The 23,122-nt window shown below is 59.8% G+C and overlaps 9 protein-coding genes across 11 annotated transcripts; 4 read left to right on the top strand and 5 right to left on the bottom strand.

Annotated features, from left to right (window-relative positions):
- Positions 1–2,377: 2,377 nt before the first annotated feature.
- On the bottom strand, positions 2,378–3,124 carry JDV02_006725 (uncharacterized protein; the record flags this gene model as incomplete). The annotated part of the gene is made up of 1 exon (XM_047988145.1): positions 2,378–3,124. One exon carries the CDS (start codon positions 3,122–3,124, stop codon positions 2,378–2,380), a length of 747 nt encoding a protein of 248 aa, XP_047844137.1.
- A 1,236-nt stretch (positions 3,125–4,360) lies between these two features.
- SWC4 (swr complex subunit) lies at positions 4,361–6,677 on the bottom strand. The gene has a single exon (XM_047988144.1). The coding sequence runs from the start codon at positions 6,523–6,525 to the stop codon at positions 4,627–4,629; it is 1,899 nt and encodes a 632-aa protein (XP_047844136.1). The 5' UTR covers positions 6,526–6,677; the 3' UTR covers positions 4,361–4,626.
- A 168-nt stretch (positions 6,678–6,845) lies between these two features.
- On the top strand, positions 6,846–8,248 carry ERP1 (emp24p/erv25p- protein). Its single transcript, XM_047988143.1, has 3 exons — positions 6,846–7,187; positions 7,281–7,586; positions 7,643–8,248. Exons 1-3 carry the CDS (start codon positions 6,984–6,986, stop codon positions 7,790–7,792), a joined length of 660 nt encoding a protein of 219 aa, XP_047844135.1. The 5' UTR covers positions 6,846–6,983; the 3' UTR covers positions 7,793–8,248.
- On the bottom strand, positions 7,945–10,865 carry YCK2 (Non-specific serine/threonine protein kinase). Of its 2 annotated transcripts, XM_047988141.1 has the most exons (4): positions 10,207–10,865; positions 10,065–10,134; positions 9,216–9,982; positions 7,945–9,137 (listed from the first exon to the last, which is right to left on the bottom strand). In XM_047988141.1, exons 1-4 carry the CDS (start codon positions 10,333–10,335, stop codon positions 8,820–8,822), a joined length of 1,284 nt encoding a protein of 427 aa, XP_047844133.1. In that variant the 5' UTR covers positions 10,336–10,865; the 3' UTR covers positions 7,945–8,819. The 2 variants fall into 2 exon arrangements, with proteins under 2 accessions (XP_047844133.1, XP_047844134.1); XM_047988142.1 differs by lacking the exon at positions 10,207–10,865 and having other exon boundaries at positions 7,945–10,196.
- Positions 10,866–13,299: 2,434 nt separating this feature from the next.
- Positions 13,300–15,855, top strand: JDV02_006721 (uncharacterized protein). Its single transcript, XM_047988140.1, has 4 exons — positions 13,300–13,746; positions 13,863–14,631; positions 14,680–14,834; positions 14,913–15,855. Exons 2-4 carry the CDS (start codon positions 14,514–14,516, stop codon positions 15,684–15,686), a joined length of 1,047 nt encoding a protein of 348 aa, XP_047844132.1. The 5' UTR covers positions 13,300–13,746; positions 13,863–14,513; the 3' UTR covers positions 15,687–15,855.
- Positions 15,856–16,058: 203 nt separating this feature from the next.
- On the top strand, positions 16,059–17,951 carry JDV02_006720 (Nitronate monooxygenase). The gene is made up of 6 exons (XM_047988139.1): positions 16,059–16,256; positions 16,372–16,950; positions 17,046–17,074; positions 17,175–17,260; positions 17,372–17,551; positions 17,676–17,951. Exons 1-6 carry the CDS (start codon positions 16,130–16,132, stop codon positions 17,782–17,784), a joined length of 1,110 nt encoding a protein of 369 aa, XP_047844131.1. The 5' UTR covers positions 16,059–16,129; the 3' UTR covers positions 17,785–17,951.
- Positions 17,851–19,246, bottom strand: JDV02_006719 (uncharacterized protein). Of its 2 annotated transcripts, none has more exons than XM_047988138.1 (2): positions 18,792–19,246; positions 17,851–18,609 (listed from the first exon to the last, which is right to left on the bottom strand). In XM_047988138.1, the coding sequence occupies exons 1-2, from the start codon at positions 18,805–18,807 to the stop codon at positions 18,338–18,340; spliced, it is 288 nt and encodes a 95-aa protein (XP_047844130.1). In that variant the 5' UTR covers positions 18,808–19,246; the 3' UTR covers positions 17,851–18,337. The 2 variants fall into 2 exon arrangements, with proteins under 2 accessions (XP_047844130.1, XP_047844129.1); XM_047988137.1 differs by having other exon boundaries at positions 17,851–18,207; positions 18,409–18,807.
- An 867-nt stretch (positions 19,247–20,113) lies between these two features.
- JDV02_006718 (uncharacterized protein) lies at positions 20,114–21,749 on the bottom strand. Its single transcript, XM_047988136.1, has 2 exons — positions 20,531–21,749; positions 20,114–20,443 (listed from the first exon to the last, which is right to left on the bottom strand). Exons 1-2 carry the CDS (start codon positions 21,535–21,537, stop codon positions 20,389–20,391), a joined length of 1,062 nt encoding a protein of 353 aa, XP_047844128.1. The 5' UTR covers positions 21,538–21,749; the 3' UTR covers positions 20,114–20,388.
- A 466-nt stretch (positions 21,750–22,215) lies between these two features.
- Positions 22,216–23,031, top strand: JDV02_006717 (L-methionine (R)-S-oxide reductase; the record flags this gene model as incomplete). Its single annotated transcript, XM_047988135.1, has 5 exons — positions 22,216–22,218; positions 22,279–22,383; positions 22,452–22,465; positions 22,528–22,607; positions 22,676–23,031. 5 exons carry the CDS (start codon positions 22,216–22,218, stop codon positions 23,029–23,031), a joined length of 558 nt encoding a protein of 185 aa, XP_047844127.1.
- Positions 23,032–23,122: the final 91 nt, after the last annotated feature.

Here is a 23,122-nt window from a genome sequence, read left to right as displayed (position 1 = left end):
TGGAATGGCGATGATTTCGCAAACCTGGACCTACCGAGTTGAAGAGCAGCTACTTTGACGTTCGACAGGCCACTTTGGACCCTGAATCAAGAGCAGGTCCGGGACTCTGCACGCTGATGGTTCTTTTGGGCTGCCGGGATAGCTTGACGGCGTGAGCCCCGTTGACGCACAGCAGCTTGTTTCGTCGACCCTCGCGCAGGATTGCCAGCTCGTTGGTCAGGGCTGGGAAGGCAGCAAATGGCCGAGTGAAGCAGGCCCCAGAGGCTGCAGAGGTGGTGCGGTCGCAGTTGATGTCGGTTGGGCGGTTGGGCCACCACTGCAGGCGCCCTTGTGGTGGAGGTGTGGCTGCTATTCCTGGAACGTGCTGCGCACCCCTGATTGATGCTCGCGCTCACACGTCGGTCGTCCTGTCGCCGCCAATGGTAGCTGCCTCGGCGCCAATGCGGCTGCTTGCTTAGAGTGGTTCCTCATCGAGCCGCCCGATGCCGCCGTGGGTGTGTCGTCGCGCTTCCGTTCCCATCAGCCAAGTCGTTTGATCTGTCAGCACGAACAGGAAAGGCTCGTCCCGTCGACTGGAGGAATGTGGCACTCCATCAGGACTTATGGGCTACTGCTGCTGTGTTGCCCTGCCGTGCCGTGTGCGCGCATGTGTGGGGATGGGTGTTGGTTGGGCGGCAGCAGCTTTTCTTGGTGTGTGCGTTGGCTGCAGGACAGCAAAAGATGGGAGAGCCGTCGCGACGCCGCCCCACGCCAGTGCGTGCGTCGCATAGGAATCGGTCGCTTGGAGGTTGAGGCGCCTGATTTGATGCCGCGCCACGCGAGAGAGGAAGAGGATAGTAAGGCGCAGAAGAGACCGGGTGGCAAGGGGGTCGGACTGCTTTGTTCCGCTTTCCGCCCCTCGCTCTTTCCCATGCCCTGTTCTCAGGCTCCTGCCCAGACGGGTTCGTACTGGTACTGCGTACTGCGTCCTGTATATACGAAGTACGCAGGTACTTCATCCTGGGGAAATTGCCCACGCGGCTTCGGGACGGGATGGCGCTTGCCTCAACAAACAGCCAGGCACGGCCTATCCAACGGAAGGGAATCCATCTCCGGCTAGGCACAGCAAAATAGACAGGTAGCGAATTAGTAGCTGAACAGACAAATCGCTCCTCGGGGACATGGCACGATACCAGCAAGCATTGCCATCGCTCAAGACCTGGCACCGCGCTTCATAGCTTCGGTCAAAGGTCTGGACTCTGGAAGGGAACATCAGATAAACCGGCTCTCGCATCGTCTAGCGCAGCCAACAACACCGCGCAGGCACTCCCCAGGGCCCAGAGCCTCAACCCGCGGCCTAACACCAACGTCCATCGTCACGATGTCCATTCATCGACTCGGCGAGTGACGTGCATCGCCAAGGAAACCATCACCGCTTCTAGCGCTATCTAGACTGTCTAGTTCCATTCCCAGAATAAACTCATCTCATGTAATGCTCGTCCTCTCCGTCGCGTCATCCCGGGGCGTGGGCACGCAGCAGGGACCAACAGCACCAGCAGCAGGCCCAGCTGAACCTTCAAGCCACAACCTGTCGCAGGCCTGATAGCCGCCCGCTAAATAAGCGCCAGGCAAAGCAAAACCACTGACTGGCACGGCCGTTTCTGGAACGTTTCCGAGCCCCATCCGCCCAGGCCACGACCACTTGCTTGCACATCGCCATCGTCTGTGCCGCGTGCCAGAGCGTCCTCTGTAGATTCTCTGCGTACATGACGCCGAACGTGACGCTCATCCTGGTACCGTGGCGGCGCCGTGCGTCCTTCAACACGCGGTAACCATGTCCCGTCCATCTATTTTTACTGGCTCCCCTGACCTTGGTTCGGGCGCCTCTGGGGTGTCGGCCCGTGTCCCACGGGTGCTTCCCTTTTCCTCAACCACACCACTGAAAAGCAGCATCGCCGCACCTCACCTCCACTTTCTGCTGTTATCGGCTCCGGCTCCGGCTGTGTGGGTTGGTTCCGCCAATAGCTCGCAGGCCTTACCAGGCGCCGGGGGACCTGAGCGGCATCGTTTAAGCGCAGTTAGACCCTGTGTGCCCGCCATCATCGAAGTATCTCCGGTGGGAGCGCCGACCACCATTCATATGTCCCGTGCAAGTCCATCTCATGCTATAGGAGCCCTTGTTCGATGACTTCATCACCTTTGATTGGCCTTCATCGGCGAGGCTACTATGTCAACGATGCCTGTAGTCTTACTTACCCACCTTGTCCATGCAATCCAAGCATTAATGCAGCGCCTACAATCCAGCTGTAATGCAGAATAGTATTGGTATAGCGCGGGCGCGACTTGTATGGCGTCGTTCTACAAACTCTATACTGACAGCCATTGCAGCGAGAGCCTCTCAATCCGTATCCGTCACGCAATATTCTAGCCAACTGTCTAGATAATCATCGTCTTCCATCTTACGCAGCAGCAACTCGTACCTTTCCCCTCTGAGACGCCCTTCCTCAAGGGTTCTTGGAATGTCTTCGCACTCTTCCACTATTTCATAAAATTTGGCACCAAATGACTTGAGAACCTCGCACCTCTCATCGGCAGTGATCGCCATATTGATCCTCTCGTACCAGCCTTCTGGCATACACTCCAGAGTAGGCTCGACAGCCTCACCGCCACCGAGACCCATTATGTCTTCCGAGAACTTGAAGACCCAGACCCCACTGCCGGAAGAAGGGTAACCTACATTGATACGTGGCGGAAAGTGGAAGCCATATGGTGTGAGCTTGTCAATAAAGCGGTCGCGGTGGCGCTGGTATAGGTCCCAAGTCGGCCACCAATGCGCGCCCTGCCGCATCATGGAAAGGGCAAGGTTGTCCTCTTCTGCATCGTCATGTGAGCGCGACGTTGATTCCATGTTGGAGAGGCCAAGCTGTTTGAGCTGGACGGCAGTGAAGAAGCCAAGGACGACCCCGCCCATGGACGGGTAGGCCTTGGCCTGGCAATATCGCGAGAAGAATTCGGTTCGCTGTTCTGTGTCCCCGTTACTGGGCATGAGGCGACAAAAGTCGTCAGGCTGCCGTTCCATGAGTGTTTGCAAACCTTGTGATGACGTATCAGGATCAGGCATTGCGACTGAGGGTTCTTGCAGCATGCCAAATAAGAATGCGGACAGAGGGGAAATCAGAAACCGCGCCTGTGAATGTTCGGAACGTGGCGGAGGCGATGATGGATCAACCTGACGATTGGCAAGGGGCAGAACGTCGTGTCCGGGTTTGTGCGATTGAGTGCGACTGTTATTCTGAACGAAGCGGCCTTTCCAGTGCCTTCTTGCTTAGGTGTAAGGCAGCCTATCCATGTGGTGCGTAGTTACCAGGGGTGCTGCAGACTCTGGAGCCTACTGCGGGCCCGTGCCGTGAGGCGTTGAGCGCTGCCCGCTGGGGCCTGAAGACTGTGAGCTTTTTGAACTCCTCTTAGAGGCATTAAAGAGTAAATACCTGTAGAGACCGGTTACTGGGTATCTTTCTCCGAATCCAACCAATTCTCGGTGTGCTGGGCCCTCCCCACTGCACGAATGTTGGTGCTCTCCATGCCGGCTTTGAAGAGACTCATGAGGTATCGTAATGTCCGTCCAACCTCTTACACAGATCCCCGCCCCATCGATGCTACTTTGGCTACTATCCAGTAGCACACCAAACCTCCAAATTAGAGCTCTGAGGATGAACTGGTCAGATCGTGCTCACCCACCTAAATGCCTGTCTGGCAACTCCAAGCGTCTCGATAAAGTACAAAGGAGTGAGTGTATCCTTATCCTGACACACACCCCTGCCGTGCCATTCGTTGTACGTTGCAGTCTCCCAGGACCCGAGCCGCCGGGGCATGCCCCTCCCGATCCAGGGCCCATCTTGATGTCCATCTTCCAGCTCGATCTCTCCGCCGACATGAAGGAGCCCTTGCAGACGCCGGCAGCTGTGTGTGTTTTTTTTTAGACTGTCTCTCCTTGTTTGTTTCTATAATAAGCCGTCGCACATGCTCTCGCAGCCGCCCATTGATCTGCAGCCGACTTAATGAAACGTCATATAGACCCGGGGTCATGGCGTGTCGTGTTGTGTCTTCACTCGGCCCTCACACCGTCTCTCTCCAGTCGCTTCATTTATGCGCTGTTGCCCTTTCTTGAAGCGCTTCCAAGGAGAGGACCCTCCCGAGCGTTATGCTCAATGCGTGGCGTCTTGACCTAGCCGCCCACCCACTCCCCAACGAGACGTAACACGAATCTCACTGGCCCAAGACGGGAGTGTCGAGCCGGGCCGCTATGACGACGGCGCTTCGCGGGGCAAAAATGCACAGGAATCGGTGATTGCCTCTGCAAGCGCTCAAGATGTGGGAGGTTTTGTTTCATTTCTATTTTTGTCTGTTCAGAGGCGCGTTAATACGTACACATGCCATCCCATGAGGCTCGCTAGTCCCACAGGGGTCCCCTACCTACAAGTGTCGCTCGTCCAGACAACTAACTCCGCGGGCTCGGCGTTCCCAACACCCGTCGTTCTCTATCTGCCGATACTGACTTTCTTTGTTGCTATGCGCCCAGAGACGATGCTTGGCCCCGGTGCCCGCGCGTAGGCCTAGCCTATGTACAGGTACTTTCGAGGTACTTTTTCACTTCTTCTGTCGTTTGGCGCTCTTGTCGCTCACAGCACTCAGCACACTAGCGCTCCGCTTGTGATTTGTACCGCTGCTTCCAGGCCTGCCCGACTTTCCTTCATCAGCTTTATCGTCTTGCTCTTCCTGCCCGGCGTCTTGGCCGTCAGCCAGCGGTTGTGTGTCATTTGCGCCATCGCCCTTGTCCGCTAGATCTGACTGCTGAGGTTGCTCCTCGCCGTTGCCGTTATCGCCGGAAGATATTGCGGTCTCTTTGGGGCCCTCGGCGGCTTTCTCGTCACTGCCACCAGTTTCTGCGTTTGCTTCCGTTTTTGTCGCCTCAGCGTCAGGCCCTGATCCTGTGCGCGCCGTCGTCTTCTCGCGCTCCGCCTTCTTTGCACTCTCTAGCTTGATCTCGGCATCAAGCTTGTCCGAGACTTTGCGTGCGTCGAGAAGGCCATTAACAGCAGCCAGGAGCTGCTCGTACTGAAGCGTTGTGGCCGCGGTGGGCATTGCCAGTTTGCTCGGGACGTCCAGCTCGTTGAGCGTATTGTTGATACGTATCTGCTGCTGATTGGACTTGTGCGAGAACATCTTGTTGATTTTCTCAGTCCTGAATGAGGGTCCGGACCCGAGCCTATCGTGACGAGTGACGCCATATATGGCCTCCTCCTGAGACGTAAGCTTGCGCCGCTCTTGTGGCTGCTGCTGCTGCTGCTGCGGCGGCGCTTGTTGTTGCTGCTGCTGTTGCTGCTGTTGGGCAGCCTTCTTGTTGCCTCCGGTCGGCGTCGCAGCAGCTCCAATTGATTCGCGGTTGTTGTTTCCGGTTGAAGCAGCAGTGCTCTCTCGCTTGGCAGAGTCCTGTGCGCCAGCCTGCTGCGTGGTGGTACCTCCTGGGCTGACCCCATCCGCGCCCATGATGGACTTTCGCTTCTTTGTCTTGTCGACCGTCATCAGAGTTTGGAGTAGGGCCTGCAAGCCAGCAGACGACTTGAGGGAGCTGATATCCGCATCTCCCCGCGGGTAATCCAGACGATTGTAGAGTTCCCTCCGCTCTTCGTTGAAGCGCTCACTCCTTGCCATAATCCGCTTGATCTCTAGGAGTAACGACTCCTCCTCCCTGGCCTCCTCCCGGGACCTCGACAGTGAATGTATGGCAAAATCTTTGCGGGCCTTCTCTTGCTGCGCATTAAAATTGGCCATTAGTTCGTGCAGTGCGAACTCTGGCTGTGTCATGTATTGGACGGGTTTCTGAGCCGCCATCATCTTCGCCGCGACCTCGTAGTATCGCGCCTTGAGGTCTTCCATGGTCCGCGACCTCGCCGTGGGCACTACGGCTTTGCTTTCATCACCGTCTGCATTCGCTTCGCCGTTGGTCGCCGGCGGGTTCCACTCGTATCTGTCCCAAATGATGGGCCAGCGGATATCGTAATCGCGTACGAGATCCATCAGGTAGTCCGTCTCTTCCTTGGACCAATCATCGCTCCTTAGAGACTGCCGATACTGATCATCGCTGTACTGAGGGACGGAGACTTGGACATTGAACTTGGCAAAGGCGGAATCTTCCATCTCGGGCCCCGTCTGGTGCTCTGCATCTTGCTGTGTCTCCTCTTGGCCCTCTTTGGTTTCTTTCCGCCTCCAGTGCCGCAGGACCAAGCTACGATCCTCGCGGCCCGAGTTTCGGAACGGCCGCAGCTCCCATCGCGCGGCAGGCTTGCGGCTGGCGAGTCGTCGCTTCTTGAACTGCGTGACCTCGGGCACTATCGCGATCGGGTTGTCGCCACCAAGCTGGTGCACCTCGCGCGCCAGGCCCTTCAGGCTCGGCCTCGGCGCTGACACCTTCTGCTTTTTAGACGGTCGCGCCCCGGCGGCGCCGTCGGGCAGATTGAGGACATCACGGACATCGGAGGAAGACATGCTGTCTGGATGCGTCGACGCGGGGCTCTAGACGGCGGATTTCATCGCCAATCGCATCGACTGCGAGTGGAAGGCGGCTCAAGTTTTGCGCGTTCAGGCCAGCGCGCCTGATACGTATTGTTGTTGTTGTTGTTCTGTGTTGGATTGAAAACGGTAAGATGATGCTGTCGCGCTGGCTCTCGAAAGTTTTGGGGTCGCTGGTTAAGTTAGCGGCGGATCGCTGGAGACTTGCGCGCAGCCTTGGCTGGCTGCGCACGTGACCCGAGCACCGACCCCTGACGGGCGATTTCCTTGAACGTGGCAGCTTCCCACACGCGGCAGCTTGATCGACAACGCGCAGAGTGTCTCCCGCATCCGACATCGAGCACTCCGACGACGACTTCAAGTCAATCGATCCCCCCTCAGATCGGTTGTGCGCGCGATCCCGAACAGCGACCCGCCCCCTCCCCTTGGCCAACATGAGGTTCCTCCTGCCGTTGCTGACCCTCGTGTCAGCCGCTCAGGCGCTGTACTTCTTCGTCGACGGCGCGACCTCTAAATGCTTCTTCGAGGAGCTGCCAAAGGGCACGCTCGTCGTCGGGCACTACTCTGCCGAGGAGTGGGACGACCGCATGCACTCGTGGCAACAACACAGCGGCATCAGCATCTTCATCTCCGTCGACGTATGACACCTCCCATATTCCGCCTCCGCACTGCTGGCCTAGTTTGAGCGCGCGCAGGGCTTTTTCGGAGCAAGTACTGACCGTTCGGCATAGGAGGTATTCGACAATGACCACCGGGTCGTGTCCCAGCGCGGACAGTCGTCCGGCCGCTTCACCTTCACCGCCCAAGAGGCCGGGGACCACCGAATCTGCTTCACCACGTCTAGCAGCTCTGGTCGCTCGGGCTGGCTCTCGTCGAGTGGCCCCAACGGCGGCATCAAGCTGCGCCTCGATCTCGCCATCGGCGACTCCAGCCAAATCGAGAGCAGCGACAAGGGCAAGCTCCAGGACATTGCCGGCCGTGTCAAGGACCTCAACGCCAGGCTCAACGACATCCGCCGGGAGCAAGTCTTCCAGAGAGTTCGTGGCTACAGTCCTTTCTGAGGTTTTGGGCACCTTGCTGACTTGCATTACAGGAGCGAGAGGCCGAGTTCCGCGACCAGTCCGAAGCGACCAACGCTCGCGTTATCCGCTGGATCGTCATCCAGCTTCTTGTCATCGGCATCACCTGCGCATGGCAGCTATCCCACCTGCGCTCCTTCTTCATCAAGCAGAAGCTCACTTGAACCACGAGTCTTGTCATTTAGGAGTTGTTATGTGGGATGACGCAAAATATGTACTGTTAGACGTTCGCGCATGGCCGGAGCCCGGGCGGAGAGGCATCAGCTTTGGAGGCTACGGCGACGTGCTGGAGATCACGGTACGACTGTCCACTGTGGCCAAAACTACGTAATGTCATTGTTCGAGCTTGGGAAAAGGAGCATGCGAGGAGATGATTCAAGACTTCTATTTCCATTGCAATGAACACCCGACGAAAACTCCATAGCTGCGTTAGTAATGGGTCTCGGCTCACAAACATGATTCTCCGCCTTGCGCCCATCGACACTGCACGCACCTCACCGCTCTGCCCGATTCTTTCTGCGCCTCTACCGAAATCCTCCCCACCTTGTCCCGTCCGACCTTTGTCCCTCACTTTGCCGAGGCGGGAAAGGTCTAGGATCTAGGAAGGTTTATTATAGAAGGCGTCGTAGGAAAAAGTGAGAAAATACACCATGAAAGCCCATGCTGCCCTTCGTGACCACCCTGCGCCGTTGCTGCGCTGCACCTTGAAAGAGGCTCGACTATGGTTTTTGTGACGGAATATCAGACATAAAATGAGTTACGAAAGGCACGCCGGCGAAGTTCGGAGCCGGCTGCCCTTGATCTTCGTCCGCGGCTTACTTCGGTCCCACGCCCTCTCCCATTGCCGAATCGTCCCATGAGTCCGCCGTGGACCCCAATGTTTTGCGGAGGTGAGTTCGAAAAGCGGCGGGGTTCCTTTGACATGGCCGGTCTTATATACTTGGACGGCCTCGATAGTGGACGACGACGTTGCGTGAATCCGCGCCTCTGCCCGAGAGTCCTCGGTAGTGCGTGGTAAACCGAGTTGACTTGGCGAAGCGCAGGCCAAGAAGCGAAGTCTCGGTAGTCCCCGGGCAGACGGGAGGGAAAATTCAAGTTTGTCGACACCGGCGGCATGACCTGCGACCGGCAGCGACTGTAACGACGACGACGATGGCGTATTGTGCGGAAGTCATCCCAGAAGGTAGGCGACTAGCCGCAGCAAATAGCCTTCATGAACTTCTGGAAGCCACTGGGCTGGGGCTCCGCGGGCCGCTGGTTAGGCTGGCCCGCCGCCACCATGGGACCCTGCTGCGGCACCCTCTGTTGCGGTAGGTTCTGGGTGCTGTTCTGGAATTGAGCTTGAGTAGAGCCAGTCGGGGTGGCCATGTCTCTGAGACCCCCCACTCCGCTGGTGCGCTGGCCCGGGATGGCGCCGGGCGCGCTTGGCCGATCTCTCTGCTTGCCCATCTGCTTGATCGGTGACGGAGTGGGGGGTTGCGCGGCGTTTAAACGGCTGACGGTGAGGTTCTGTGCTTGCTGGTGAGAGGTGGTATTCCCAGGACGATGGCCACTGTGCAGTTCCATTTGAGATGGGCCGGGCCTCACGTTTGGGTTGTGCAGATATGCCGCGCCGTGATTCTTCATCGAGTCCCACCCCTTTCCCGAATCCTTGCTGATCTTCATCCAGTCGTACTCGCCGTCTTCGACCTCGCCAGCGTTCTTGAGGGCCTGGCTGAAGAGATCTCGGAGGTAGTCGTAGTCGGGGGTGTCTTCGAATCCGAGGTTGCGAACGTAGGTGAGGTACTTGCAGAACTCCTCGGGGAAACCTTCACATAGGTCCTTGATGGCCGTCGTCTGCTTCTTCTCGCCAATCTTCTCGTACTTTTGCTTGTTAGTTGCAGCCTTGAGGCCTTGCCAGGGTAGGCCACCCCGCAGGAAGTACATGAAGACGTGGCCAAGGGCCTCGAGGTCGTCTCGTCTGGACTGTTCGCGGCCCAAGTGGGTGTTGATGCTCATGTAACGAGCAGTGCCAGACAGAGACTTTCGCTCGCGGTATGGAATGTGCTGCTTCGTCTTGGGGTCCCGGTACTGCTTGGCCATACCGAAATCGACGACGTGGATTACGTTGGAGGCCTTGGTGCCGGGGCGGCCAATCAAGAAGTTGTCCGGCTTGATATCGCGGTAGATGAGGTTCTTCTCGTGTATCGTCTGGACCCTCGAGAGCATTTGCTTCGCCACCATGACGACTGTCTTGATGGTGAACCGTCGTCCGCAGTGGTCGAAAAGGTCCTCCAGCGAGGGGCCTAGGAGATCGATGACGAGGATGTTGTGAAGGCCTTCCTGGCCAAAGTAGTAGACATTGGGGATGCCAGCTATGCATGTCATCAGTCACGCCGACTCTTGATGCTGGCGGGCATTCGGAGATTCCGGGTCAAGGGGCGAGGGAGTGCTTACGGCAGCCCACGAGAATCTTGTACGTTCGGTACTCATCTCGCAACTGTGGAGCGTCGCTCTTTCGGGGTTCCTACACAGGTGTGGTCAGATTCCGAAGTGCAAATAGGCGTCAGGGCGGGCGAGAGAGTGAGGGCAGACTCACGAATTTGATGGCAACTTGCTGGTTGTTCAACAGATTGGTTCCCTCGAAGATGACACCGAATGAACCCTCGCCAATCTTCTTCCCTACGCGGTAATGGACGCCGACGACATTTGACGAAGATGAAGCCATCGTATCGGAGCTAGCAAGAACGCTTCAGGCGGCCGTGAGATGGCAGACAGGCGGAGCGATGGCGCTGATGCAGTGACGGGCCTGGTCAGCGGGCGTCTGCCGGTCGGAAGTCGACGGGTGGCCGGGTTGGCTGCTACCAGCAAGCGAAGCTCGGTGGAGCAGCGACGCTCCGGCTGGGGAGCGAAAAGGGGCGACAGGCGCGGCAACAGGCAGTGCAAAGGCCCAACAAGACGAGCAGTCAGTGGCGATGGCAAAGAATAAGCATTTCCGAAGCGATGCGGTCGCGGACACGGTCGGCCGTCGGACGAAGGATCGAGTGTTGTTGTGGCTGTGAGTGATGGGTGGTGGTGGTGGTGGTGGTGGTGGTGGAAGGGTCAAGTCTGTCTGCACCAGACGGTGAGGCAACAGAAACGGGGGGGCGAGAGGGACTCGACCGGTGGGTGTGGGCGGACGCTTGGGCAGGGGAACAGGGCGGGCGGAGTCTTGGGGGAATTTCTCGACCAAGCAAAAGTCTGCTCATGAGGGCCAGGTGCAGTGTTACTATTCAGCAGGGGGGGGAACCGCGCACCTACTGGGCTGGGGAGGGGGGGAGGAACCTTGAATGGGGGGAATTTGATGGGCGGACGGTGGACGGACAAGATACCAAGGTACCGTATCTCTCCAGGAGGGCAGGCCAGCCTTGCCAGCACCAGCAGCCCGCAGGGGGGCGCTGCAGGGCCCCGACCTCCTCCACTGGCGCCGCCGGCTGGGCCACCCAGGCGCCAGTGGAGGCTCATCCAGACAGACCACCTGAGCAAGGCGCCGTCACGTCCAAGGATGATGGGGGCATTTAGAGAAGCAACATGGAAGGTCAGAAGGCGCGGCGCGCGTCTTGCCAATTGCCACAGACCCAAGGGGAAACGGCTCGGCCTCGCTAGTATCGCAAACCTGCTATGTGTAGGTTGGTGGCTCCCATTGAACAGGACGGTGCCGCAAGGCGACGGCCCAGGTCGGAGTCTCCACCCCGTTGCTGCACCCCGAGCGCGCCAGCAGCTAGCAGAGGCAGCGCCTCAGTGCGGGCAGTGAGTGCCTGGCATTGTCTGGACGCGCCTCCGCCTCGCCTCACCACACCACACCACACCAGACTTCCATGGTAACGAGAGGTGCAGCCTGCGTGCATTGCCCCGAACCTTGTCTGCTGAGAGCTGGTTGTCGCGCGCATTTCTCAAGCGATTGGACGGCGAGCCCGTGCAACAGCTACCAGGCCGTGGACGAAGGCGAGAGCTGATGCTCGGTCGGGCGCCGATTGTCCAGTGGCCTGGCCTGCATGCATCCACGTGAAGATCGTTGTCGCGGCCTGTCGCGTGTCAAGGCCGCCACGCCATGCTCGCCCAGTGCCTGCGAATCGAGAGTCTAGCACGGACGGACGCGAGCGGAGGCGCCGTCTCCGCCACCACTGCCGACAGCAACCCTGGCGGGCTCGAGGGTTTGGCTCGAGTCATCCGCTGATTCAGGAACGCACACGGCGGAGTGGATCGGGTCGTCTGGCGCCATTGAAGGTACCAAAGTTTAAGTATTGTAGACCGAAATGAGGACATTCGGAAGCCCCGTACCGGAGCATATTCATTGTCAGCTCATGCTCCGGTCTGGACTGGCGCTCTGCTCCAGCAGCGAGCGTCTCCGCGACCCGCGATATGCTAACGAATGTTGGCGCGCAGCTCGGGTGGTCGCTCGCCGCCTGCCCAGCCTGTGCCCCCTGCTCATCCCATCCCAGTAGCGATTGGGCCTCCCGTCCAGACACCACCACGGCCGAGATGAACATGCAGAGAACAGGGCAGCGCAAGCCTGGGTCGCGCACAGGCGAACAGACGCCAAAGTAGTTGACCAAGACACACAGGGAGACGGCCCCCGCGAGACCCCTTTCTGTGGATTGCTTTGATCAGGCGGTGGTATCGGCTACCTCTCGGCCCAGCGACGGGCAGTGGTCGGGCCGGGTACCTCTGCCAGCTCAAGTTAGTACCCCCAGGAAGGGAACCAGTGGCTTCTGGACCGAGCGCTGGACCCCAATGGTGGCGATCTGGACGACCACCACCACCACCACGGGGCACCCGCTGACAGCACCAGGCTGTGCTTTTTCCGCCGCCTCCCGCCCCATCCACCCGCGCGTTGCTGTCGAACACACCCGCCAAGGTCATCGTAACCAGTATCGTGCTGCGCAGCAGGCACAGACGCACAGCGCAATGGTCGATTCCCTGCGGGAGACAGATTTGGCGCGCACACGGATCGCCAGCGGGCCGCACGTGCACAGCTGAGGGGGCGCTCATGACGCCCTCGTCCAGCGGCATGTGCCGATTGTCGCCCGCCGAGACACGCAGTCCACCAGCATTCCAGTTGCTCGACCGTCGCCTCATCAACCCGTCCGACGGCAAGGCCGACGTTGATGCTGTCGTCCAAGACATGTCCAAGGAGTCGCGAGCCCTGCTGGCGAGATGACGATGACGACCAGCAATCTCGGGCGCTGGCCGCTAAAGCAGGGAGCAGAACCCTGCTTGCTGCCAATCAATCGACAATGGACCAGTCTCCGGGAACGACTGCTTGATCAAGGATCGCATCACATCCGTCGCCCGGTCCTTTACCCCAGCCCGGCTTTGTATGTATACGCAGTCGTTGTGCGTTGTCCGAAGTTGGTCGAGCCATGCCCGTGACTGCCCGGCGGCACTCGGCCGTGTTTTTCAGGTTGTTCGTCGCCGTGTCTGCCATCCTCCGCCAGCGAGCGCTCTGGTCACCCGTTCCGCGGCCCTGGAGCCGCCGAGGCATGCCTCTCACCGCCGCCCAGCCGTCCATCTGGTTGCCCAGCAAGGAACGTAGTAACGTTAGTACCTGTTTTCACAAACATGCGTACGGGCCCGCCTTCATGCATTGCTCCGATGGATTTAACTCCCCACTTGGCATCGTGGCAGCGATGTCAACGAGTGGCAGAGTCCCCGGGCCTTTTTGCGAGACGTCTTCCACATCGTCCCATACCGCCATTTCCACCATGCCGGTGCACAGACGCATGGGGGGCACGCATTGGCGGGAGGGGGACGTCTGGACAGGACAGCAGCTCATGCACGATTCAAGGGCTTCGCGCCTCGAGCTCTCGGCGCGCATGCGTCAAAGACTCAAACCGCCTCATGCACGAACTTGCATATGCGGTCTCTCCTGTTGCCGCAGCGATGCGTCTGGGCTTCCTGCAAGGACAAGATGACAATGATCCCTCGTCTTGACTCGACACATCACCTGCCTCTTACTTCGTAGGTACTAACGTTAACTACCTCGTAGTTGTGAGGAGTCGTCGTTGTCCCTTCCCCCCGGCCCGCAAAGATGCAAGGCGGCTCCGACATCTTGATTGGTGCGGGCAAGCTCCATGAAGCCCGCTCCTACTTGGCTCGGGTAAGCAGCTTATTTCCACTGCTCGTCTCCGGATCCGACTCGACTCGGCTGCGCGACCGCTACACCAAGGTCGCGATGTCAAGCTCGGTGGCATCGTGGTGACCATGAGTCCTTAGCTTACCCTGCACCGGAGCGGTTCGCGTTCTCGGCGACGCCTTGCTCGGGTACAGATGCCGTTCTCCGAATGACACTAGGGATAGGACCGGCATTTAATTAAGCCTTGTGACGGCCGTGGCAAAGGTTGACACATCTCAGGCCACTCGACCTCTGTGACGCGCGGGTTCGCTGACAAACGCCCTCATCTAACCGATCCTATGATGACCCGGGTTGGCGACGAAATGATCCACTTGGCGAGGGCTTCTCCAGTCTTTGCTGGCGGCGCCAGTCACCCGGCGAGATAGGCTTCATAACTTGCGTACTACTGACTTCGGAGAAAACGGCGTTAAAGGACCCAGATCGCGCGAAAACGCCAGGGAAGCCATGGCGACATCTGCGGGAGCCGGGGCGAAGATGCGCCGTAGCGGGTGGGACAGAATCTCCAGGAGCCTCCCGTTCCCAAGCAGGAGGTGGGGTTTTATTCTACTCAACTCGAGGCTGCCCCGCATCCCCTGTCTCGCGCTCTTGGAGGGGGGCCGGCGGGCAACGACATCATCGGGGCGGCCCCGTATGAATATAAAGCAGCGGCCCGTTGCTCGTTGGCTTTGGGTTGGGAGAGCAGCTGGAAGCACCACCTCCCCCAACGGATCTCGCATCGACGAACCGACACCATGGCGAAGCCCGACGACATCCCCCCCATGACCTACCGGTTTCTCGGCCAGTCTGGTCTCCAGGTCTCGTCCATCTCCCTGGGAGGCTGGCTCACATATGGCGGCCACGTCGATCGAGGTACGTTTCGCAGGCTGCGGAAGTAGACGGCTGCTGACCTGGCGGCAGAGGGCACGTTTGCCTGCATGAAGGCCGCATACGACTGTGGCGTCAACTTCTTCGACTGTGCCGAGGTCTACGCCGCGGGCGAGTCCGAGATCGTCATGGGCGAGGCCATCAAAAAGTACGGCTGGAACCGCAATGACCTGGTCATCTCGACAAAGGTGAGTCGCGCTGCTGCCAACCCTCTCTGATGAAGAAGCGGCCACAGGCGGCGGCTGACCTAGACTACCACTGCCCAGGTCTACTGGGGCGCTGCGTTCGGCAACAACCCCGTCAACAACAAGGGCCTCTCGAGGAAGCACATCGTCGAGGGCGTCAACGCCTCGCTCAAGCGCCTGGACCTCGAGTACGTGGACCTCATCTACGCGCACCGGCCGGACCGGCAGACGCCCATGGAAGAGACGGTGCGCGCCTTCAACCACATCATCGACTCGGGCAAGGCGTTTTACTGGGGCACGTCGGAGTGGAACGCCGACGAGATCGCGCAGGCGTGGCGCGTGGCCGACCGGCTGGGGCTCATCGGCCCGGTCATGGAGCAGCCGGCGTACAACATGCTCACGCGCGAAAAGGTCGAGGGCGAGTTCGCGCATCTCTACCGGCCGGACAACGGCGGGCTAGGCCTCACCGTCTTCTCCCCGATGAAGCAGGGCATCCTGTCGGGCAAGTACCGCGACGGGATCCCCGAGGACTCGCGCTTCGCGCAGACGACGGTCGAGTTCATCAAGGGGTACTGGAAGCGCACGTCCAAGGACGACTGGGCCGGCATCGTCGAGCAGGTCAACAGGCTGCAGCCCATCGCCGACCGGCTCGGCATCAAGATGAGCACCCTGGCCCTCGCGTGGGTGCTCAAGAACCCCAACGTGAGCTCCGCCATCACGGGCGCGAGCAGCCCGGAGCAGGTGTACGAGAACTGCCGCGCCGTGGCGGCCGTGGACAAGCTGACGCCAGAGGTCATGGAGGAGATTGACGGCGTCCTGAACAACAAGCCCCCGTCAGTGACCCTGCGGCATTGAGAGCGTGTGTCTTGACTTGAAGTTCCGAGTCGGCATGAAACAACCTTCTACGTCCACCCGCATGGTGAGAGAGTGAGGGTGTGACCGACCCCGGCCTTTAGAGAGACACAGAAAACGCGGATAGAAATACAGAGTCATACAAGCAAGGTGCAAGAACAATTCGTGTAACCCCATGATGATGGTATCTGCTGCAGTTCTGACGTATATGCTTCGCATCGCGGAATCGGCACGGCCCGGCAACAATGCGCCTCATCGGCGAGGTTCAAGAGGGGCTGCATGCTCCCGAGTCCACATTGGCCACCACCTCGCGGCTCATGGATTAAGACGTGCGCTGACTGCCTGCAGCACGAGTGTCAAGTCACCCACTTCTCTCTTCGTAAAACCCGCTACGTGATTCTCGTACCCTTCGTCCAAAAACAAAGGCACCTTTCCTCGCAAACAAAATGGCGACTCCACGGCGCCTGCAAGAATGGTTCCCCTGGACGGCGTCGCCCATCGTCTGCAACGGGCCCATGTTCGGCGCGGCCAGCCCGGCGCTGGCGACCGAGGTGACGAAAGCAGGCGGCATAGGTTAGCCGCCCCGTTACCCGTTCTACTGTCCGCGTGGCGCTTGCATCTATCGTCCCGCTCGATGGAGATATGGGAAACACGCTGACTCGAAGTTCCTGTGCCTCTCGTCCTCCAGGTTTCCTCGCGTCCGTGTTTGACCTGAGCCCGAACTCGCCGCAGCTGGACAAGCTGGATGCGGAGCTGCGCGAGGCCCGGACCCTGCTCGGCGACGACAACGACGATGGCGGCGACCTGCTGGGCGTCGGCGTGAGCGTCATCACCGGGCACGGCTCCGTGTCGCACTTTGCGTCGACCACGCTGCCCATCCTCGCCAGGCACCGGCCCGCGGCGGTGTGGCTGTTCGCGCCCGCCGAGCACGTGAAGCCGCACGGCGCCATCATCGCGGCGGTCCGGCGGGAGCTCGGCGACCCGGGGCACGGCGGCCCGCGCGTCTTCGTGCAGGTGGGCAACGTGGCGGCGGCGCGGGAGGCGGTGCGAGATGGGGCCGACGTGCTGGTGTGCCAGGGCGTGGACGCGGGCGGGCACCAGTTCACGCGGGGCGCGGGCGTCGTGAGCCTCGTGCCCGAGGTGCGGCGGATGCTGGCTGAGGAAGAGGAGGAGGAGGCTGGTGGGCTCCCGGGCCGTGGCGGCGTGGCCATTCTGGCGGCCGGGGGCATCGCCGACGAGACGGGCGTGGCGGCCGCGATGGCGCTCGGTACGTGATGTGGGGGGGGGGAGAAAGGACCCTTGGAACCGGTTCTACGTCTGTGAGGTGAGGAGGAAAGGCTTGTGCTAATGATGTGTGTATAGGGGCAGAGGGTGTCGTGATGGGCACAAGGGTAAGTCGTCACGGATAATTTGCCTAGAGTACGAGGCAAGGCATGTCTATCATCACACGGAGCTGCTAACAGGTCTCTTCAACCGCCCCTCCCCACCTAGTTCACCGTCGCCAAAGAGTCCATCTACCCAGACTTTCGCAAGAAGATTGTCCTCGAGACGTCCGACGGCGGAGCGACGACCCTCAAGTACGCATCATCAGCCAGAAGCCCCCGTCAGCCACCAAGTCACATCTCTCTGCCTTGAGAACCAGCACGCCGACAGTACACTGCTGACAGACTTTGTGACTCGCCTGCTAGGTCGACGTTCAACGACCGCATCAACGACAGCCCGCTTTGGCGCCCGCCGTACGACGGCCGCGCTATCGTGACGGCCATCCACGAGAGGTTCCTGGCGGGCGCCTCGCTCGAGGACTGCCAGAGGAGCCTCAAGGAGGACTACGCGGCCGAGGACTCGGCGAAGCTCATCGGCACGTGGGCGTGAGTCCCCCCCCCCCCGGGCCCTCTTTATGCGGAGAAGGGGAGGAGAAAACTTGAGCGCTTCTGCGTGTATTCTACTTGACTCGGTTTTTGCTAACGTGTGTTTGTATGTGTGTGTATGCAGCGGGACTGGCGTTGGGCTGGTCAGGACGGCGCAAGCGGCCGGTGATATCGTCAGGGAGGTGCGCGAAGGGGCCAAGGAGCAGATCCGCCGCCTGGCTGCTTCCCTGTAGGCAGGCACTCGACACATGGTTTTTCCTTGTCAGATACGAGTTGCAGCATGATGAGTCGTGCATTCTCTGTCCCCAATGCATTCCTTTATTCAAGAGCACGGCCTTTACGGACGGCATGTATATGGCAGTGGTGTATGTTACAGTGATATCGTGAACCATATCCCTCCTCTTCTCGCCTCTTCCCCCCCGTTAGCGCCGCTCATCGGCCCCGTCTCTTTTCTTTAGACCATCTCCCTCGTAGGCGACCAGCCGCTTACAGCTTAGCCTTGCCAGAGTTCTGGGCCTTCTTCATGATGGGGTCGAGCTTGGTGGCCTTCATGATGTCGCCCTTGATCTTGAGCTTGCCGGACATGAACATGCGCTGGGCGTTGGCCTTGCCCTCGACCAGGCTGCCAAAGTCCTCGTCGGAGAGGACGAGGGTGACTATGCGATTTGTCTGTCAGCGAAAAGAAAGATGGGGGCAAGAAAGGATCCCAACTTGGAAGGGATGGATGATGAGGGGGGGTTTTCTGGCTCGTGACGCTGCTCAGTGCTGCCCTCGTGCAGCGACAGTTCACGCGCGCGCGCGCTCCGCCCGGCCGTCACCGCCTAAATCAAGCCATGGGGGTAAGGTGTTGAACGTACCGGTAGGCTTGGCGCCGGTGCCGGTGGCAACCTTGCCAGACTCCTTGAGGTCGACGTGCCAGCTCTCGGTCTCGCCGGCCTTGTTCTTGAGGGTGAAGGCAAAGACGGCGTTGGCCTGCTTGATGGCGTCCTTGCGGTCCTCGGGGCTGGCGTCGAGGGCCGAGGCGATGGCGTCGAAAGCGACGGAGGAGGGGAACTTGTCTGGTCGAGCGCGCCTGTCAGCTGTTTTTCTTCTTTGTGTCCTCATCGTAGACTTCCCCCATCTCGGCGCATTGCGAGCTGGGGGAACGCCCGGGGGGCCGAGGTTGAGCGCATCGACACCACCCCAAAAGGCGGGAGGAAGAAGGGCTACTGTCTCGGGGAGCAGGTGACAAGGCACGTACCGTTGGCGAGACCCATGGCTGCGGTTGTTGTGCGTGGTGTAGGAGAGGAGGTATGACAGGTGTTAATCGTAGGTATTGGGATGAGGTGGAAAGGAAGAAGAGAGATCAGGCTTTCTTTCGTCCGGGGGGTGTGGGGGAAGATATCAATTGCTTAAATCCCGAGCCGGGACGGAGTCGGTTAAAAAGACGAAGCTGGTCGGTCTCGCGCACTTTCGCGCACGCTTCTGGGCGGCGGCCATGGGCCACCACACACTCACACACTCACACACAAACGCCTGCAGACTCTCGTCGCATGTGATGGGAGCCTCGGCCGCAATGGCTGACATCATGTGTGGTGGCCGTTTTGTCCCCTTTTGCACGCTAGCGGCTGCTGCTGCTGGAGCGCATTACTACCAGAACGGAACCCCGAGCGGTTTGGCTCGTTGATTGGAACATGCCCGCCCCCCGTTGGTACCTTGCCTTGCCCTCCCCCCCGCCCCCGCTAGTACCTTAGCAAGTACGTAAGGTACTACCACCAGCAAGCAGCAGCGACACCCTGGGGCCGTCAAGGCGCGGCGGCGGCCTGTAGGAACAGTAATCGGAGTGCCTGGGGGAAGGAGCGTCAATCCCGTGCGTCTCCAACCTGGAACCTCCGAGATGGAGTGACCCCACTAAATCTTTCCATCCATCCCCCAATTTCCTCCTCACACCTGCACCTGCGCCGTAGGAAGATGGAGGGAGTCCGTCCACGCGACGCTTCTGCTCTTTTGGAGAAGTGTTTCGAGGTGTAGCGAGCAACCCCCCGGAGGAGTGGCACGGAGTAGGTACCTTACCTCTTGGATGGAGTACTCCCGACTATAAGGTACTGTACTACTAACCTGAAGGTACCTTAGTACTTATGCTTAGGTCGGGTAGCCCGCCAGATGAGTCTCGGTTGTCCTGGGCTGGCTTTCGGCAACATCCTTTGGCGCCCCCCAAACCCGGCGCCCCCGCCCAGTCGCATTTCGCCGGCAGCCACGCCGGACGGAGCATCTGGTTAGACCGAAGGCACGCTCCGTCCCAACGCTAGGTAAGCATGTAAAAATAAGGTGGTAAGGTGACCGGTAGGTATCTGCTCACGTACGTACTTACATAGTACTATGTCTGCCGACAACTTGCCCTTTTCTGTGAGCCCAAATCAGGGCGGGTTATTCATGGTAGTCGCCCCCCCAAGGGAATACTGGAGACAGGTCCTGTCAGCGGCTGTTCTGTGCATAGGTAGATATCTCAACAGGGCCACGGCTTTGACGCAAGAGTCAACATGTTTCGACGATCTGGCGTCTTCCATCAAGAACACCACGGGGCCGATAATACTTGAAGTCTATTCCTGTAGTCTAAAGACCTCTCCGGAGATGATGATGATGATGATGGGTGATACATATTTCTGTTGGTACATTTGCAATGCCTCCTTCCACCAGTGCCTCACGGCATTCGTGCGCCGATGCCTCTGACCTGCACGCCGGCCGGCGGTGATACTCGACTGCCCCCCCGCGTTAGAGCTCTGACCTCGCGTCCCACACGCCAATCGGCACAGCATACTGGACGGCTGCACGCCAAATCCGGCGCGGCCCAGCCTTCTCTACAGCTCCCAGTCGGGAACCGCAAAGTCACGCTGCTGCGGCCAGTGCTCCGACCTACAGGAAGGCATCACACAAAAACGTTAGCCCAATATCTGCACGCTTCTCTGAGCCGGCTACGGACACGGGATTCAGAAGACGTACCTTGTCAACAGCAGCGTGGCTATGCGCCGCCGCCGCTCTGTGATATCCTCGGCAGCTGTCAGCCGGAGCCAGTCGCCCAGCATGCCCCTCAACTCCGTTTCGCTCTTGCCCACGACGTCGATGCCTCGCTCCGCGCACGCGATCCTCAGCTCCTCGGGCACCAACTGCGACGGCCCGCCATCCTCAATGAGGTTGCGGTCGTCGCCCTCGAGGAACGCCATCCGCAAGCGGCCCTTGACTTGCCACATCCCCGGGGGCATAAAGCCCAGCTTATCCCACATGGTGCCCGCGAGGTGCAGGCTGCGGAGGACGTGACTGCGCGCCACGCCGGGCGTCACCCGCGGGCTCAGCACGCCGTGCGGGAACCGCGCCTCGAGCTCGTCAAAGGCGACACGGCGGCGGTCCTCGGCCTTTTGCAGCCCCTTGGCGATCTGCTTGGGGATGCGGCACGTGTAGGGGACGACGCCGTCGACGTAGACGACGACGAGGGCCGTGAACTCGCCGATGACGACGAGCATGAGCCCAAAGAGCGGCAGACGCAGCAGATCGTGCCGTACGCGCCATAGAAGGACCCAGTCGGCGCGCGAGAACGTCTTGGGCACGTACGACGGCCGCCAGATGGACGGGCGGTCGTCGGTCGGCGTGCGCGCGAGCTTCTCGCGGAGCAGGTGGCGGTTCGTCCACACACCCTTGAGCCCGTCCTTGTAGAACCGCAAATAGCCCTTGCCCAGCTGGAAGAAGTACTGGAATGTCGACTCGGACGTGCTTCGCTCGGGGACCATCAGAGGCGGGGGGCGCGTCGACGCGGGGGGGTTGAGCAGCGGGTTCGAGGATCGCGGCGGCCGCGATGGGGAGGGCGGCGATTTGCGCGCATCATTGTGCGCGAGCCGCCTCGGAGCTGCGGCGGCACGGGGTTGGAGAGAGGACAGCAGATGACCCGGAACGAGGCCATTGTTGCGGCCGTGAAGCGCGCATTGTTGCCGCCACACTATGCGGGAGCAGCTCATGGCCGGTTCGTTGTGCGATGCTACGATGGTCGGCCCTTGGAGGTTGCGGTCCGTCGAGGAAAAAGTGGCAGCGAGCTGCCACAGCTGCTGTTCCGAGTCGCGTGCGTCATTGGTCAGCACCAAGGCGGCCCGCCTGCGCCTCCTGTGGCTTCCATCGGTGCGACGAGCGCCTGGGGCCTCGATGCGACGTCGGGCTCTCAACGAAAAAGAACGTGCGAGTGGACATGTCCAGAATTCCTACCGGATTCTCTTTTATATACTATTTGGAAGGTCCCTGCTGTCTGCATTCCCCTGTCGGCTAGGTCTGATTTCGCCAAGGAAGAAGAACTGCCGAGAGTTTGCACCGTCCCCGAATTTATTTATTTAGGTGACGCAGCGGGACCCAGGCATGGAATGGAGCTGCTGCTGCTGCTGCTGCAATGCGTGACACACAGAGAGCACGCCATGCCGGGGCAGGGCAGGTGGACTTTGCAGCAACCGTCTTTATTGCGGTGACTAATCGTCGATACGCCAGAACATTTTGACCTCTTTGAGAAAAAATCGTCTCAACAAAGAGAGCCCCAGATACTCACTTTATGAGGCAAAGAAATACCGCCGGCCGGTACGAATGAGACGGTGAAGAGAAGAAACACAATCGAAAACCGCCTTGGAATACGTTAAGCATCCACAGCCGCAACCATGGTGCGTCTCGGTCTGGACAAGGTATCTCGGTGATGAGCCCTACTGACCGACACCCAACAGGTGCACGCCGATGCGTCCAACTTTGCGGACGACGTCACCAAGGACGACGCCTACGAGCAGGTGCTGCTCCAGACGGAGGGACTCTGCACAGGGCAGCGCAATTGGGTTCGTACAAGCATAATGCACACACCAAGACAAGACGGCTACTTCATACTTCACCTCGTGGCTAACAGGACGGGCAGGTCTGGTAAGCCATCCGACCGTCGCAAGCGATGATGGCTCCGACACGGCTGACACCTAGTGATCCAGCAACCTCGCCAACGCCGCCTCATTACTGTGGCACGCCTACAAGAGCTTGCCGGCTCCGAGTAACGCGGTGAACTGGGCAGGTGAGCGTGCATATGCGGGAGTCCTTCCCCGTCCACACCCCCCCCCCCCAGACGGCTGACCCGGACAGGCTTCTACGTTCTTGACAAGTCGTCCTCGGAGCCACAGCTCATTCTCGGCCCGTTCCAGGGCAAAGTCGCCTGCCAGACAATCGACTTTGGCCGCGGCGTGTGCGGCACGGCGGCATCCACGCGGCAGACGCAACTGGTGGCCGACGTGGATCGGTTCCCGGGCCACATCGCCTGCGACGGCGACAGCAAGAGCGAGATTGTCGTGCCCATCCTGGCCGACACGGACGGGAGCGGCAAGAAGAAGGTGGTGGCCATCATCGATGTGGATTGCGCGGCCTTGAATGGTTTCGACGAGCTAGACAAGAAGCATCTGGAGGAGCTGGCCGAGTTGCTCGGCAAGAGCTGCGACTGGTAGTTCCAATAATAGACCTCTCCCCCGGTCTCTGCTCTCTCTCGCCCCTCTGCAGTAGCACGTCGTTTTGGATCTGCCAGCTGTGCATCACAAG

This window comes from Purpureocillium takamizusanense, chromosome 6 (assembly GCF_022605165.1).
Source record: "Purpureocillium takamizusanense chromosome 6, complete sequence".
NCBI classification, from domain to species: domain Eukaryota; kingdom Fungi; phylum Ascomycota; class Sordariomycetes; order Hypocreales; family Ophiocordycipitaceae; genus Purpureocillium; species Purpureocillium takamizusanense.
The sequence above is the reverse complement of the archived record's forward strand: the minus strand, read 5'-3'. Positions and strand labels throughout refer to the sequence as shown.